The 16,338-nt window shown below is 38.6% G+C and overlaps 1 protein-coding gene across 1 annotated transcript; it reads left to right on the forward strand.

Moving 5' to 3' along the window:
* Nucleotides 1–10,891: 10,891 nt before the first annotated feature.
* Nucleotides 10,892–12,136, forward strand: LOC104100704 (protein RESPONSE TO ABA AND SALT 1). Its single transcript, XM_009608007.4, has 2 exons — nt 10,892–11,494; nt 11,689–12,136. Exons 1-2 carry the CDS (start codon nt 11,084–11,086, stop codon nt 12,016–12,018), a joined length of 741 nt encoding a protein of 246 aa, XP_009606302.1. The 5' UTR covers nt 10,892–11,083; the 3' UTR covers nt 12,019–12,136.
* Nucleotides 12,137–16,338: the final 4,202 nt, after the last annotated feature.

Genomic DNA, 16,338 nt, shown 5'->3' on the forward strand with positions numbered 1-16,338 from the left:
TACTATGAACCAAGCTAGAAAAAATGGTATCTTGTTCTCTTATGTATGTTATAATGTGTCCAAAGACTTAGTCCATTCCCTTTATATATACAGGGAGATAAAACCTTTAAGACATTATTTTATATGAAATTATGTACACCGTTGGCTCCCTTTTTGACTTAATTCCGTAATTTCTGCCATAATGATTGGTTAGTGGCGAGAATTACGGATACTTATCGTGTGAGTTTCGAGGTCATAAGAAGCGGGGTCAGTCGTATCCCCGATAAATTCAAGGGCAAATCTGATGGTCTTGTTCGAACTTCGATCCTCGATATCGAGCTCAGTCACATCTATAACTTTGATATATTACGCAGGTGTCGAGCCTTGACCTATTGTTCTACATGCCTCGATCAAGCATAGAACTCGGTTCTACCCGTATACAGATAGTCCCCTTATTTTTTCGGAGAGTAAGCGATTAAAAATGATATGAACCCTCGGTCCTTACTTCGATAAATCATGACGTCGGGTATATGACGTAGGTGATAAGAATAGTGGTAACGTCCCGTCAGTTCGGTCTTTGGGGCATTAAATGTATGTCAGTTGACGGTCGGCTACCTCGGGAGATGAGCCACCGCTATCCTATAAATACCCTTTAATCCGTTTGTTTAGAACTTTTACGCTCATATCCTTCTTGCGTTCTAAGAACTTCATCTTCTAGTTTTATCATTGCCAACCTCAAATCTTCCCCTTATCAACAATCTCTTTCCTTCATTTTTTTTATAAAAAGGGCAAAAACTTCAAAGCCTGTTCCTCAAAAGAAGCATCTTCTTCTTTAAAACCTTCTGAAAACGCTCTTCACGCTTCTACTGAGGAACCCCCTCTGAGATCATACATCCCTATTGGGTGCCCTACCGTGTCTGATTTCAAGGTTGAGAACACGCCCATGGTACCGGGTCGATGCGAACTGATCTCGAGGTATATATGTATGATCACGGACAACATCCTCGATAAGGTTAAAGAGGATTGCAATTGGGTAGGCAAACACGTAGTGGTCCCTACCCCTGAAGAATCAATTACCACCTACGTGGAGGGTTTCTTGAGTGTTTACACTTACCCTTTCACGTTAGGTCCTCTAGGCCCGGTTATCATAGCCTTTTGCAAAAGGTATGATGTGACGCTTGGGCAGATACATCCTTTATTTTGGAGGATCGTTATTCTGCTTCGATTCTTCGTGAGCAAGGTCGAGGGATGTCCATTCACCATCGACCATCTCATGCGCCTGTATAGCTCTCGACTTTACTGGGGGGGGGGGGGGGGTTAATTAAGCTTGCAAGACGAGCCACCAAGACCTTGTTATTGAGTATCAATGAGGATCGAGACCGGGGCTGGATAGATAGATTTGTTCGAGTGAGAACCTCAGATTCAATCTCGGTTACGGACATGCCATTCCCTGAGAAATGAAATATGAAACGTAAGTTTAGCTTTGCCTTCGGTATTCCTTCTATTGCTTTTCATTCCATTTAGTTTCTCACCGATGTTATGTGATGCAGCTGTTGCCCAGATGCCGAACCCCATTCCAGAACTAAAAGAGTGGGTCGAGGGCATTGTGACACAAAAATCGTATTCCGAACACTTATGGCATGAGCTCTCGAAGGGCTGATGGGAGGCCCGTAATCATGGTAAGGGTTTTTCCCTAATGATACATCTGATCTCATTTTTACATCATCAGTCTCTGATCCATCATATTTTCTTTTTGTAGGTTTAGGAAAGGACGTCGAAATGAGGCCTCCATCAGCTGGCGATGATATACACACTGATACCCCTAATTCGGAACAGGGAAAATAGAAGAGGAAAATAAAAGCTCCGAGCCCCTCGTCCCCTGAAAGGAAAAGACCGAGGAAGTAACTTGCACATAAACCTAAGAAAACCAGTGCCCGAGAAATTTCATCAGACTCACTCAATCGGTTTAGGGATGAGTCTGAGGTAGAAGAAAATTCCGAGTTAGTGGCCCGCGTGAGAAACGGCTTCGAAATGCCTCGAGCCATGGAGGCCGTAGAAGAAATAGCGGTTGAAGTCTCCGAGAGGGTTGAGACCGATTTGCCTCGATCCAGCGAGGTCGAAAAAAAAACGTGACCGGTGTATCTCGATCAGAAGATAATGTCCCCAATGAGGCTCTTGGGGTGAGTGACCTCTCTGGGTCGCCTTCATTTACTGATTCAATGATAAACGAGGCCCAGACACTGAAAGGTATACTTGGAGAGGGGCCCCAAGGAGCGGTAGATTCTCTTCACCATTTCTTCGATGGCCTAGATTCTACCGCCTCAGAGGATGTTACCGGGTTGGACGACTTACCAGTACCAAAAAACGCATCGTCCTCGGAAGACGGCAAGCATTCTTTAAGCCCTCGATTAGTGAACCAGTTCCCAGCTCCGAGAGTTGATCCTACTCGGAGGCAGGCAATTTACATGTACATCCCGGAGGATGCCAGGGTTCTTTCTGCCCCGGCAAGGATTGCCAGTTATTTTTGGTGCCTGGTGGCCGAAGAGGATTAAACAAAAATGAACGAGGTGGAGGCGCCCTGCCTGTTCAACGAATCTCAACATGTACTAAATCGGGTAATTTCGAATGTACGAGACTTTTCTTCGATACCGGGAGGAGTCAAAATGTTTCCAGGCCGAGGCTCTGGAGCTTTCCAAAAAAAGGGATGCTTACAAGCTCCTTAATGAAAAATTTCAAGCTCAGAAGGAAGCGGCTCGTAGGGAACATACCGAAATTATTGAGCAGGTAAGGAGAGTTTTTGGAGTTAGTGATGATGAGTCAGGCTCAGTAGCTAATAATCCAAACTCACAGGTTCAGAATAAACTTGACGTGATCGAGCAACTCCGAGGTAAGGTGGATGCGGTCAAAGCCGAGACCGAGGAATGGAAGAAAAATATGGATTGCTTAGCCGCGGAAAAAGAGATTGCCCTAACACAGTTTGCTTATGCTGAGGTTCAGCTTCGGGCTGCAAAGGAGAAAAACTTGGTGCAGGCCAAAATATGATCGAGGGACTCCAATCTCAACTGAGCTCGGCTGTTTCTGGTCAAGAGAATCTGGCCAAGGAGCTCGAGGCTGCCAAGTCAGAATTTATTACGGCATGGAATGAAGCTGATAAAAAATAGCCCAGCTCATAGTTGATGTCGAGGCTATCCAGGAGCAGGCAAAAAACATAGTGAAACATGCATGGTGGGAATCCCGAAGGGAGACCCTCGAGGGGGTCCATGCTCAGAATTTTGACATATTGATCGACATCGAAAATGCCAAGACATACGAAACCAATGCTCGTAGGCTAGCTTTTCCCGAGGAGGATTCCAAGGCATCTGCACAGTCGGGTGAGTCCGGTGGTGAAGAAGAGCCCGTAGGCAACGATGTAGCCCTCAATGAGGATTAGGCCATTTTTTGTCTTTTGTACTATTTGTTGGTTGAGGCCATTCGGCCTTTGTAAAAACATGCGTCGGGGCTATCCAACCTTTGTAAATAAATTTTGATATATATGTATAAGGCTTTTTTCTTTCATCGTTTCTCAAATTTTTCCCTTGCTTTTTTATTTATCTTAACGACGGTTGAAATACCTTAGCATGAAATAATTATCTCGAAATGGCCTTACCCTTTTAACTTGGGCGATGCCAAATAAGCTTCAGATGTTTATATGCAAAGAAGAGTCTCCTTTTTTATTCCTATGCATAATAGTTGTACATGTATACACGTTTTGTGCTAGGGCTCGAGTGATTTGAGCGGGCATGGTTCATTTGACCATTTTCCCCTTACAATAAATCCCATTGATCGAGGCCCTTCAATCACGAAGTCAAAATTCCTTGTAAAAATCGATACCCTAGGATATTTCCCCACAATGTTCAAGGTTGATCAATGAGAGGCCTCAAATGCTGTCGTGATCATTATAAGTTAGCACGATTACTTGTTGTCTAGTTAAAAACCTTGCCGAAAAACCCATTTGGGACAAAATCGGTTCAAGAAAAAAAGAGTGCAACGCGCGCTTTCAGACCTAGGATCTCGTACCATCCTTTGTAAGTTGCATGCAAGTGTCAATTTGAAATGTAAAAAGGAAAATAGAAGAAAGAATTGGGGTCGTACCTTAGCAATAATATCGTTTTAAGTGAGATATATTCCAGTTGCATGGTAATTTCTCTCCGTTCATTGTCCCGCGCTTGTAGGATCTTTTTTCTGTGATCCCGATAATTTGATACGATTTTTCCCAGTTCGGCCCCAATTTCCCTTCGTTCGGGTTTCGAATGTTCAATGTACATTTTCTTAATAGTAAGTCCCAGTATTAAAATAACGAAGGTTGCCCCTTTGATTATAATATCTCTCGATCCGCTATTTTTGGGTGGCCAAAAGGGCAAGGGCGACCGCGCCTTTCATCTAATAGTTCTAGGCTCGTACTCATAGCCTCATCACTTGATTTCCTTGTTGCATGTCGGAACCTGATGCTTGGTTCTCCAACCTCGATCGGTATTAAAGCTTCGATGCCGTAAATCAAAAAAAATGGTTTGGATCCGGTATTGGATCTTGAAGTTGTACGGTATACCCATAGGACCTCAGGTAGTACTTCTTTCCATTTCCCTTTGGCGTCGACCAATCTCTTTATGTGGTTTTGGATTATAGTTTTGTTGGTGGATTCTGCTTGCCCCTTCTCACTGGGGTGGTAAGGAGTGGATAAGATCCTTTTGATCTTATGATCTTCAAGAAACTTGCTTATTTTGCTACCAATAAACTGTTTTTCGTTATCGCACACAATCTCTGCCGGTATTCCGAATTGACATATAATGTGATCCCAAATAAAATCAATGACTTTTTTTTTTGACCTTTTTATATGCATGAGCTTCCACCCATTTAGAAAAATAGTCAGTCATAAATAAAATAAATTGGGCCTTACCAGGCCCCCGTGGAAGGGGGCCGATGATGTCCATCCCCCATTTCATGAACGACCATGGTGACGATACCGAATGTAACAGTTGTCCTACCCGATGAATCATCGGGGCTTACCTTTGGCATCCATCACATTTTTGAACGAAATCCTTTGTGTCTTTTTCCATGTTGATCCAGTAGTAACCGACTCTGATTATTTTTCGAACCAATGATTTAGCGCCCGAGTGATTTCCACAAGTACCTTCGTGGATTTCCCTCAAAATGTATTCGGTTTCCCCTGGTCCTAAATATATTGCCATCGGTCCGTCGAATGTTGTTCAGACTAAGGTTCCATCCTCAGATAAACTAAATCGGGTTTCCTTTGTACGTAGAGCCCTCGATTCTTTTGGGTCCAAGGGTAGTTTTCCGGTCCTGATATATTCCACGTATTTATTCCTTCAGTCCCAAGTTAAACTCGCCGAGTTGATTTCGGCATGGCCTTCTTCCACTACCGATCTCATAAGTTGTATGACCTCTCCTGTTTTAAGCTCTTCTTCTTCGACTGACGATCCCAAGTTAGCGAGGGCATCAACTTCGTTGTTCTGATCCCGAGGTACATGTGGCAAATTCCACTCTATGAACCGATGTAACGTCACTTATAACTTGTCTAAGTATCTCTGCAAACTTCCATCAATTTTCATATTTGTTCTTCGAATATCCGATTTACTAGGCGTTAGTATGTGACACCGACATTTTTTAATCCAAACAACATTACATTATTGTAGTGTGTGCCATTTTTAGTGATGAAGGAGGTTTTTTCCTGATCACCTGGGTCCATCAGTATTTGGTTGTACCCGGAATAAGTATCGAGAAAACTAAGGATCTCGTGGCCGGCCGTGGCATCGATCATACGATTGATATTGGGCAAAGGAAAAGAGTCTTTGGGGCATGCCTTATTCAAATCTTTGTAATCTATACACATTCTTAATTTATTCCCCTTTTTAGGGACTACCACTACATTTGCTAACCAATTCATGTATTTAACCTCTCAAATAAACCCTATTTTTAGGAGTTTAGATACCTTGTCCTTGATGAAAGCATGTTTGACGAGGACTGGGGCCTCCTATTTTGCTTGACCGGATTAATTTTTGGGTCTATGCTTAGTTTGTGATTGGTTATTTCTGGTGGGATCCTAGTCATATTAAGATGGGACCAAGCAAAACAATATATGTTAACTATAAGGAATTGAACAATTTTTTTTTCCTGAGTTTGGGAGTTAATCCTGTGCCCAGGTATACCTTCCGATCGGGAAAATGCTCGATTAATACAACCTGCTCCAGCTCTTCGACCGTCGATTTGGTTGCGTCGGAATCATCGGGGATTATAAAAGATCGGGGAACCCCGTAATCATCGCCGGAGTAAGTCTTTTGCTTATCTGATATTATGATGTTAGGAATCGGTAATTGCTATTTGGCTGTTGTATAGGAGGCGGAATTCGGTTCCTTTGGTATTGTGAGCATTGACATCAGAACCACTTCTTCGACGGCAAACATCTCTTTTGCGGCTGGTTGTTCCCCGTAGATTGTCCTGATCATCCCTGGGACTTGGAATTTTAACACTTGATGAAGAGGTGAGGGTGCTGCTCTCATGTGGTTGATTCATGGCCTTCCGAGAAGGGCGTTGTACCTCATATCCCCTTTGATCACATAAAATTTATCCTGTCATACGATTCCGGCGGTATTGACTGATAACGTTATCTCCCCTTTGGTGGTTTCATAGGCCATGTAGAACCTGCTTAGGACTCGGACTGCTGGCACGATCCTATCTTGTAGACCGAGCTGTTCTACGACCTTTGACCGAATAATATTGGCCGAGCTACCTGGATCAATTAACACACGTTTGATTCTAGTTTTATTTACGAGTACAGCTATTACCAGTGCATCATTGTAAGGTTATATGATCCCTTTAGCATCCTCGTCACTAAGGATAAGGTTCGTTCGGGTATATAGTCTCGAGTTCGTTTCTCCCTGGTGACAGAGATTCTGGTGTGTTTCAACATTGGCCCTCGTGGGATGTTAACTCCACTGATAATCATATTTATGACGTATTGAGGTTCAGTATCTTCTCTTCCTGTAGGTTTGTTAGAATCCCTGTTTCTAAAGTGGTTCTTGGCTCGATCGCTCAAACATTCTCGAAGGCGCCTATTATTGAATAAATGGGCTACTTCTTCCCTCAGCTGACGACAATCTTCCGTTCTATGACCGTGAGTGCCATGATATTTGCGTATATGGTTAGGGTCCCTTTGAGCTGAATCGGATTGTAGAGGTCGAGGACATTTGGTATCACTGATGCACCCGATAGCAGATACGATGGCGGCAACATCGACATTAAAGTTGTACTCCGATAGTCTTGGTGCTTCTTTAGGCCCGATGGTCCTGTCAAAGCCATTTTTGGTCATGAGCCCCTGGTTGCTTCGACCTTGGTCACTTCTCTTGTCATTCCTCACGGGGTTTCGCCCCGACCCACTACTCCTTCTATCTCCAGTATAGAATAATATGAACCAAGCTGGAAAAAATGATATCTTATTCTCTTAAGTATGTTATAATGTGTCCAAAGATTTACTCCATTCCCTTTATATATATATAGGGAGATGAAACCTTTAAGACATTATTTTATATGAAATTATGTATACCGTTGGCTCCCTTTTTGACTTAATCCCGTAATTTCTGCCATAATAATTGGTCAGTGGCGAGAATCACGGATACTTGTCATGTGAGTTGGCAAAGCTTTTCTTCGAGGTCATTAGAAGCGGGGTCGGTCGTGCCCCAGATAAATTCGAGGGCAAATCTGATTGTCTTATTCAAACTTCGATCCTCGATATCGAGCTCAGTCACATCTGTAACTTTGATCTCCTACGCAGGTGTCGAGCCTTGACCTATTATTCCAGATGCCTCGATCAAGCATAGAGCTTGGTTCTACCCGTATACAAAGATAAAGATCAAAATTGCGTATTGAAATACTTTCATTTTTAAGCCTAAACTTTAATTCGTTTGATATTAAGATAGAGAAAGCACAAATTCCGTTCATTATGCATTAAGATTGAAGTGTTACCACATTGATAATTATGACGCCCAAAAAAAAAAAAAAAGGTATTTTTATTAGGTTGATTGCATAACAGCGTAACATATGTTTTTCTTCTAAGTGTTTTCTTTCGGTTTGTGCATCGACCTACGATCCATATTATTTCTTTTTAGAGCAAATCATTTTAGGAATTAAATGAAATATATATAGAAAAAGGTATGTGTGGCACTAGCTAGTTTTCTTAGGTGGAGCCTGGCCTTCATCCCATGATAGAACTGGAGTTAAGATTTGAATTTTATGAGTTTTAAACTTGTCACCATATTATTGGTAGCATTATAGTCAGTATTTCAAGAAATGGTGGCTTTTTCGACTGCTCCCGATGCATGTTATGGAATCGAGTACTATACCTTTTTGAGGCGCGCATACACAAGGGAAATTCCTTTCTTGTCCAATACAAAATTTAATATGAGAAAATACTTTCCAAAAAAAAAACAAAAAAAAAAATTATTTTTCTGGTTATGGATTTATGAAACCTCACTTACTAGTTTGAAGTTGAAAAATAAGTTTCATGCAAATTGCACACTGATTTTTTGGTATAGGTGTCCTCGGTTTCCTTTTAGTTAAATTATACGTTAAATGAGACCAAAAAGACGAAATGAACATAAAAATTATATATATCAATGGAGGAAATAAACATGTGAAAAAAAGACAGGAATTCTCTACAATTACACTGTGGAACAATTGAAGGGATGTGGCGTAGCTTGGTAGCGCGTTTGTTTTGGGTATAAAATGTCATATGTTCAAATCCGGTCATCCCTACGTATTACTGCTCAAAGGATCTGTTTGGGAAGTAAGAAGTCCCTTTGACATCTCTTCACTGCAGATAATTCTCAATGTAAAAACATAAAGTGAGGGGGTTGATCTTTGAATAGGAAAAAGGGTGGATCTGCGGGGTCCCAAATGAATTGGCTTATTCGAAAAAGACCTTGTTCTTTGGAAGATCTATCTCGTGTCTGGTACTATATGGTTGCACTATGCAAGAACTCCGAATCATTCTCTTGAAACTCATCCTCATCATCATAAATGATCTGCTTGTCCCAAAATGACCTGTACTAATAGGGAAATTTCAATTCATTTGGCCTTTCATTTTAATATTTGGGTTTGTAATTAAATAAATAAATATATAAAATAAATTTTTTAATACAAATATAATATCTAAACAAAAGCTATTGAGGTCGTTTGAATATGTACGGAATGTACTAGCTCCGCCCCTCACAATTCTCTTTTACAATATGAGCACAAACTACAACAATTCCCTTCTCTAATGTACTTTAAATTGAGTGAATGATCAACTTTGAACCCTTAGGGGTCGTTTGGTACATGGTATATGAATAATAATTTCGGGATAAAGTTTTGAATTAACTTCATCCAATATTTGATTTGGGATATTAGCTAATTTCAGGATAACTTTTACTCTAATAAATTATCTAATGGTTAATTATTTTCGTGATTAGTTATCGATCCTAGGATTAGTTATCACACCCTCCCATAGAGATAAAAGAAATACTAAAATCCTAGGATAATTAATTCCGAGATTAGCTATACCACGATTTTATCCCAACTAAATATAGGATAAACTCGTCTAAAATTAAATTCAAAGATTAATTATATCTTATCCCTCATGCCAAACGAGCCCTAAAATAGTAGCATTAGTTATTCCATACAGAAGATGGCAGAGGCAAATCTACATGTAAAATTTGGGTGCTTAATCACCCATTAACCTCAACTTATTATAGGTATAATTCCATAGAAATTTTAAAAAAAAATATATAAAGGTCAAAAAGCACCCCGGTAACATAAACTATGATGGATGTTGCGGTTAGGAAAGAGCAGGAAGATTAATACTGGCTGGGGGCCGGGGTTGGAAACTCCATCCCACCACTGTACTTTTTTAACCAAGCAAACAATTTCCTTTTCAAGGCTAGTTTCTTTCTTTCTTCTTCTTTTTATTTATTTTTAAATATTTTTCTCAATTAATTCTTCTTTTTTATTTTTCAAGCACACTTTCTTAACCCAATACTACTTTTTTAAATTTCTTTTTTTGCTAACCTTTGTCTTTAGCTTTATGTTTTTCTTTTACTTTACCTAATTCTCTATAGCAATGAAAAAAATATCTTTAAAAAAATTCCAAAGTTCGATCCCTTTTAAAGATAAACAGTTCCTCCACAAAGGTAAAATTCACCGATCTTCTTTTTTTTTTTGGCCAATTGCATTTTCATCACATATTTACGGTGTTCATAATATTAAAATATGAGTTTTTTTCTTTAACTTTTTTTTACATGCGTATTCAATTAGTTGTGTACTTATACAATATAATAATGTATAGTAGCTTTACGTTAAAAAAAAAATTAAATACCCAAAAATTTAAAATCCTAGATACATCGATGATCAAGATGAAATAAGTAATCCTATAAAATATAGCACTATTATAAGAGACGACCCCTCAATAAGGAAGTTGTAGTGGAGGTAGAAGTACAGCACAAAAGTCCAAAAAACTACGAGAGTTCCCTTTTCCAGTCTATTTTATTTAAATTGAGTGAATGGTCAACTTGGAACCCTTATTCCTTAATAAGCAAGTTGTAGTAGCGGTACAATTACAGCACAAAAGTCCATAGTTTTTAATCAAACAGTCATATGACAGTGCAACTTTTTTCCCTCAAAAAACGTGGGGGGTACTAAAGTGAAAATATCCCTGTTTTAAATGTACCCAAAAGATACTATAAAGAATGTTATAACGCGTCCCGCTCGTGTTGTACTTGTGTCCCAGAAGGAAACAGCAGTAGTCACACGTAGACTAATACTTGCGTCCATTTCTGAACTAAAATATAATAAAAGCAAACCGCCATCAACAATTAAGCATGAAGCATCACCTCAAACACCAACTCTAGTAGCTTATTGACAACACAAAAATCTCAACTCCTAAGACTATTAAAAAAATCTTTGACCGACCAAAGAAACCATGCAAAAATTAATTAAATACTTGCTATATATATATATATATATAGCCATATCACACTTGTGTTCCCTCCAAGCCTAAGTCCACTTCCAAATTTCAAAAATGGCCACAACCTGTACTTCAAGAAATCCTTGTTTAGAAGCCAATATTGATGCCTACTACGAAAATTGGCTTATCCAACTTGAAAATCTTCTTGAAAAACTAAATAAAGTCTCAGCCTCATATGATGTTTTCAATGAAGAAGCTGAAGAAAATAGAAGCAAATTGGTGACACAAGTTTTGGATCATTACCAAGAATATTATCAAGAAAAATTCAAGGCAACAAATGGAGATACATTTCTTCTTAATTCTCCACCTTGGTATACTTCTTTAGAAAGAACATTTCTTTGGATCGCTGGTTTTAAACCTTCTATGCTCTTTCCTACAATTAATTACTCAATAGGCCAAGAATTAACACCAGAGCAAGGAGAAAAATTGAAGAGGCTAAAATCAGAGATAAAAAGAGAAGAGAAGGTAAATTACAGGCACTATTCTCACGCCTAATTTTTTTTATGAGTCAAACACGAGATTTTTTTTTTTTTTTTAAACGATTGTGCAATTTGAATCTATATTCTCTATTATGATATCATGTTGAATGGTGTAACAGTCAATTGAAAATCTTAAAAATTATTGAAATTAATTACTTAATTATATAATGTTTCGAACAGGCAATTGAAAAAGGGATGGCGAAGGTTCAAGAAAAAGTGGCGGCGCCGCCGATATTTGAGCTGATGAAAAGAGGGGGATTGCTTGTTGACGGGGAAGCTTCGGAATTGGAAACTGTAATTGATGGGTTGAAACAGTCGATAATGGCGGTGATTGAAGCGGCGGAGCATCTCCGAGGAGCGGCGGTGAAGAAGGTTCTAGATATTTTGCCGCCGAAGCAGGCGGTGAAGCTATTAGCGGCGGTGGCTCAATTTCATCTTCAGGCCAGAAAGTGTGGTTTACGAATGGATAATCAGAGTGCTAGAAGAGTAAATGAAGATTTTGTCCATTGAAAATTTCATAAATTTTATCCCCCTACTTATATTTTTTGACTGGGCTCGATAGAGTCAGTTGACTGTACTTTTGTCTTTTGATATTTGAAGAGTACAAGGAAACTGTCATCTAGCATCACTTTCTATTTTCCCGTCAGCGTGAAGCGCGGTCAAGAAAGAAAAGTAGTAAATATACCATAAAATGTTATTATAATCTAAAGAGATTTTTTTTAAAAATAAAGTTAAATTTCAAAACTCATAATATCACCGGTTCAAAGTTTATTCACGCACCCCACTAACTCAGATCATTCAAAATTGAAAAGCGCTTAACAGTATAAGCTTTAAAAAGAAAAGCATAATTAATTTCGCTAAAATCCTTAAAACAGAAAAATTATATACGTCACAAAATAAGTTAATTTTTTAAATAGGAGAAGCTTTATGCTCATAAAGGTATGAAAGTAGTAATATAGATAAAGTATGATGATTACAAGCACCTACTGCTGAAACTACATAACCCAATAGTAAAACATGCGTACAGAGAACAAAATAGGATTGCAGATCAATTAGCAAAAGCAGGAAGTAGTTTGGGAACCAACTTTATGATACAACTTTTTGAGGGAACACCAGTTTTGTTAAAAAAGTTTTTGAAGATGATAAGCAAGGGATCATGATTGCGCGCTCAATATCTACAATGGCATGCGAAATGGAAGATCAAAATGATGTTTCGGTCTGGAGGAGCAGCAATGCATTTCACAATGGAAACACTGCTGTACATCAACCACTATCAACCTTATCATGTTGTTGTGATGATAGTTCCGTTAGGGATACCACAAACAACGTAGCCACTACTAGTAATAGTTTAGTTTGTAATATGGTGCATCCTGGGCACCACTCTCTCTGTACGCATATGCTTTAATTAATGAAACTTATCATTTGCACCAAAAAAAAAAAAAGAAGATAAAGTATGAGATTTTTACACAAATAGTCGGCCATATTAATTGTTTACTTTTTCTAGCCATATACATAAATTATATATTAATTATATATAATTATACATATTTAATACAAAAATTATGCATATAATTGTCACGACCCAAAATCCACTATAAGTCGTGATGGCGCCTAACGCCGCCGTCAGGCAAGCCAATGGTGCTTAATCAACTTAGTTACTCACTTTATTATTTTTGAAATCATGAATCCCATTAAATAAGTAGAGTAAGGTCTCGTACTCGCAGAAAAGCCGTGATTTTTATTTCCAACTTCCGTATCAAATATAAATTACGTGAAATGATAATAATTACGTGAACTACAATAATGAACATCTAGTAGGAACCCCCAAAATCCGGTGTCACAAGCGCATAAGCATCTGCTAAGGAGTACAATAATAATACAACATTTGTCTGGAATATAAGTTAGACAGGAGAATATAAATAACTCAGATGGATATTCTGTATGCTGCGGATCGTAACATGGAATGCAGCTCACCGTAAAGTCCCCGCAATAGCCGCACCCTTGCTGCGGATCGTGACCCCACTCACTAATATACGTGTGAGTTATGAAATTTAAGAAAAACTTTGCAATGAGTACGCGCAACGCGAAAGAAATTCATAAGGGAAACACAAATTATTCTGCGGATTATCAAGTAGCTCGACACATCTCTACAATATCAAGTATATCACTCTATGCAAGTCTAGTCTCAAGTTATCACGCGAAATAAGGAATTACACGAGCAAAGATAAATCAAATAGTACAATTATAGCATACGTGAACCTAAGTCTACCCGGACATAATCAAGAGTTCTAACATACGCACGGACACCCGTCACCTCATACGTGCGTAGCTCCCACAACCTGTAGCACATAAGAATATAACACTTATGAGGTAAATTTCCCCTCACAGGGTTAGTCAGGAGACTTACCTCACTCCGAAGTTCCATAACCGGCTCCAACACTACTCTAACACCTCAAACCGATGCCCGTCGCTCCAAAACTAGTCAAACAATATACAAACAATTAAAAATATACTCTAATACTTATAATAAATCAATTGATAACAATTTCTAACTCCGCTCGAAAAGTCAATAAAGTCAACCCACGGGCCCACGTGCCCGGATTCCAAAATATTTTAAAGATAAACTTTACCCATAACACCACGAACCCAAATATATAATTTATTCCTAATTTCATGTCCTCTTTCGTGGTAAAAGTCCAAAAATACCAAATTATAGGTTTTCTCCCAAATCCCATAATTTCTATAAAATTTCATGTTTAAATCCATATGTAACTCATGTATTTATCTTACAACAAGTGGTAGTAACTTACCTCATAATAGATGATGAATCTCCTCTTCAAAAGCTCCAAATATCACTCAACCAAGTAAAAAATGAGAGAAAATGAGCCAAATCCCGTATTAAATCAAATCTGTCCCGGGCCCGCTCTTCTTCGCGATCACGGAAAAAGCTTCGCGATCGCGAAAGCCAACTCCTCCCAGCTAACCAGATACTCTATGCGTTCGGGACCGCCTGATATCGTTCGCTATGTCCAGCTGACCCTGCCCTTCGCGTTCGCGAATGCCTTCTGCCTCACAACCATTCCCCTCTCAGTCTCCTTCGCGTTCGCGATTAAGTCCACGTGTTTGCGAAGTAGGACCAGGTCCTTCTCCGCAGTCGTGATTCGCGATCACGGGACTTGTCACGACCCGAAATTCCCACCTTCGGGACCGTAATGACGCCTAATATTTTACTTGCTAGGCAAGCCAACGTTAGAATATAATTAGCCATTTTAATAAAATTTTAAATTAATTAATAATAAAGAAACAATTGCGTAAGTAAAGTCTGAAATAAACTGAATACTCCATAATACTAGCAATGTCTGAATACCATCCCACAACTGGTGTCACAAGTGCACGAGCTTCTAGAATAATACAACAAGGGTATGAACAAAATAAAGCTGTCTGAAAGAAAGCACACAGCTAAAATAAAGAAGAACGGGACTTCAGAGCTGCGAACGTCGTGCAACTATACCTCAAGTCTCCACTGGTAGCTAAATCCGAGCAAATCTATAGTATGCCGCTAAGACCAACTCCGAAATTTGCACAAGAAGTGTAGAGTGTAGTATGAGTACAACCGATACCATGTACTCTGTAAGTGCCGAGCCTAACCTCGACGAAGTAGTAACGAGGCTAAGGCGGGTAACTTACATTAACATGTATGCAATAATAGTAATAACAACAATAATAGAAATAAAATAGGTAACTCATTTCAACAGTTGAAGCCAACTCAACAGTCATAACCAATTATTATTTCAATCAATTTCCGTTGCGGCGTGCAACCCGTTCCAACAAATATAATTCTTCAATAAATTTCCGTTGCGGCGTGCAACCCGCTCCAACAATATAAACTTAAAATATAATCTGTTGTGGCGTGCAACCCGATCCCCCAATATATTCATTTTCATTTCCGTTGCGGCGTGCAACCCGCTCCAACAATATAATTTAATAACTCTTAAATATAATAAAAATGCTCCCATAAATACCTCATTCAGTAAGAAATTATTAGGCAACAATGCACACAATAGTTATAAATTATTTAGGAAACGAATAATGACAAGTAGCAATTAATTGTGGAAATCAGGGAGAAAATAGGTAATTTCATATTTAATATGCTAAATGTCAACTAGCAATTAAGACACATAAATTAATTAAGCATGTAACAATTATTGCATGAATTCAAGAATTAATATTTTACAAGGAATATGAGAGAAATAATTATTATAACAATTAATTCGTGTCTTAAAATAATTTATTATTTTTAAATAATTATGCAAACAATTAATTTGACAAAGTATAAGCACTCGTCACCTTGCCTATACATCGTTACACATTAAATTCACGTAACAAATAATTCAAGGGTTCTATTCCCTCAAGTCAAGGTTAACCACGTCACTTACCTCGCTTTGCAATCAAATTCAAGATTCCAATAAACCTTTTCCTCGCGAATTTGTGTCGGCGGGCATCCTCAAATCTAGTCATAAATAATTCAATATACTCAATATAAATTGTAGGAATTAATTCCATATGAATTTTCTAATTTTACGAATCTCAGAAAACCTTACGAAATCCGAACACTCGTTCCGAGACGAGTCCAACCATATAAAAATTATCAAATTCCGACGTCAAATGGACCTTCAAATCTTAAATTTTCGTTTTTGGAAAGTTTTACAAAAATTCCAATTTCTTCCATCTAAATCCGAAATAAATGTTGAATATAGACATGGATTTATGAAATATAATCACTTTTAGTTATAGAACACTTACCCAATTCAAACTCGTGTAAAATCCCTT

Source organism: Nicotiana tomentosiformis, chromosome 4 (genome assembly GCF_000390325.3).
Source record: "Nicotiana tomentosiformis chromosome 4, ASM39032v3, whole genome shotgun sequence".
In the NCBI taxonomy this organism is placed as follows: Eukaryota; Viridiplantae; Streptophyta; class Magnoliopsida; order Solanales; family Solanaceae; genus Nicotiana; species Nicotiana tomentosiformis.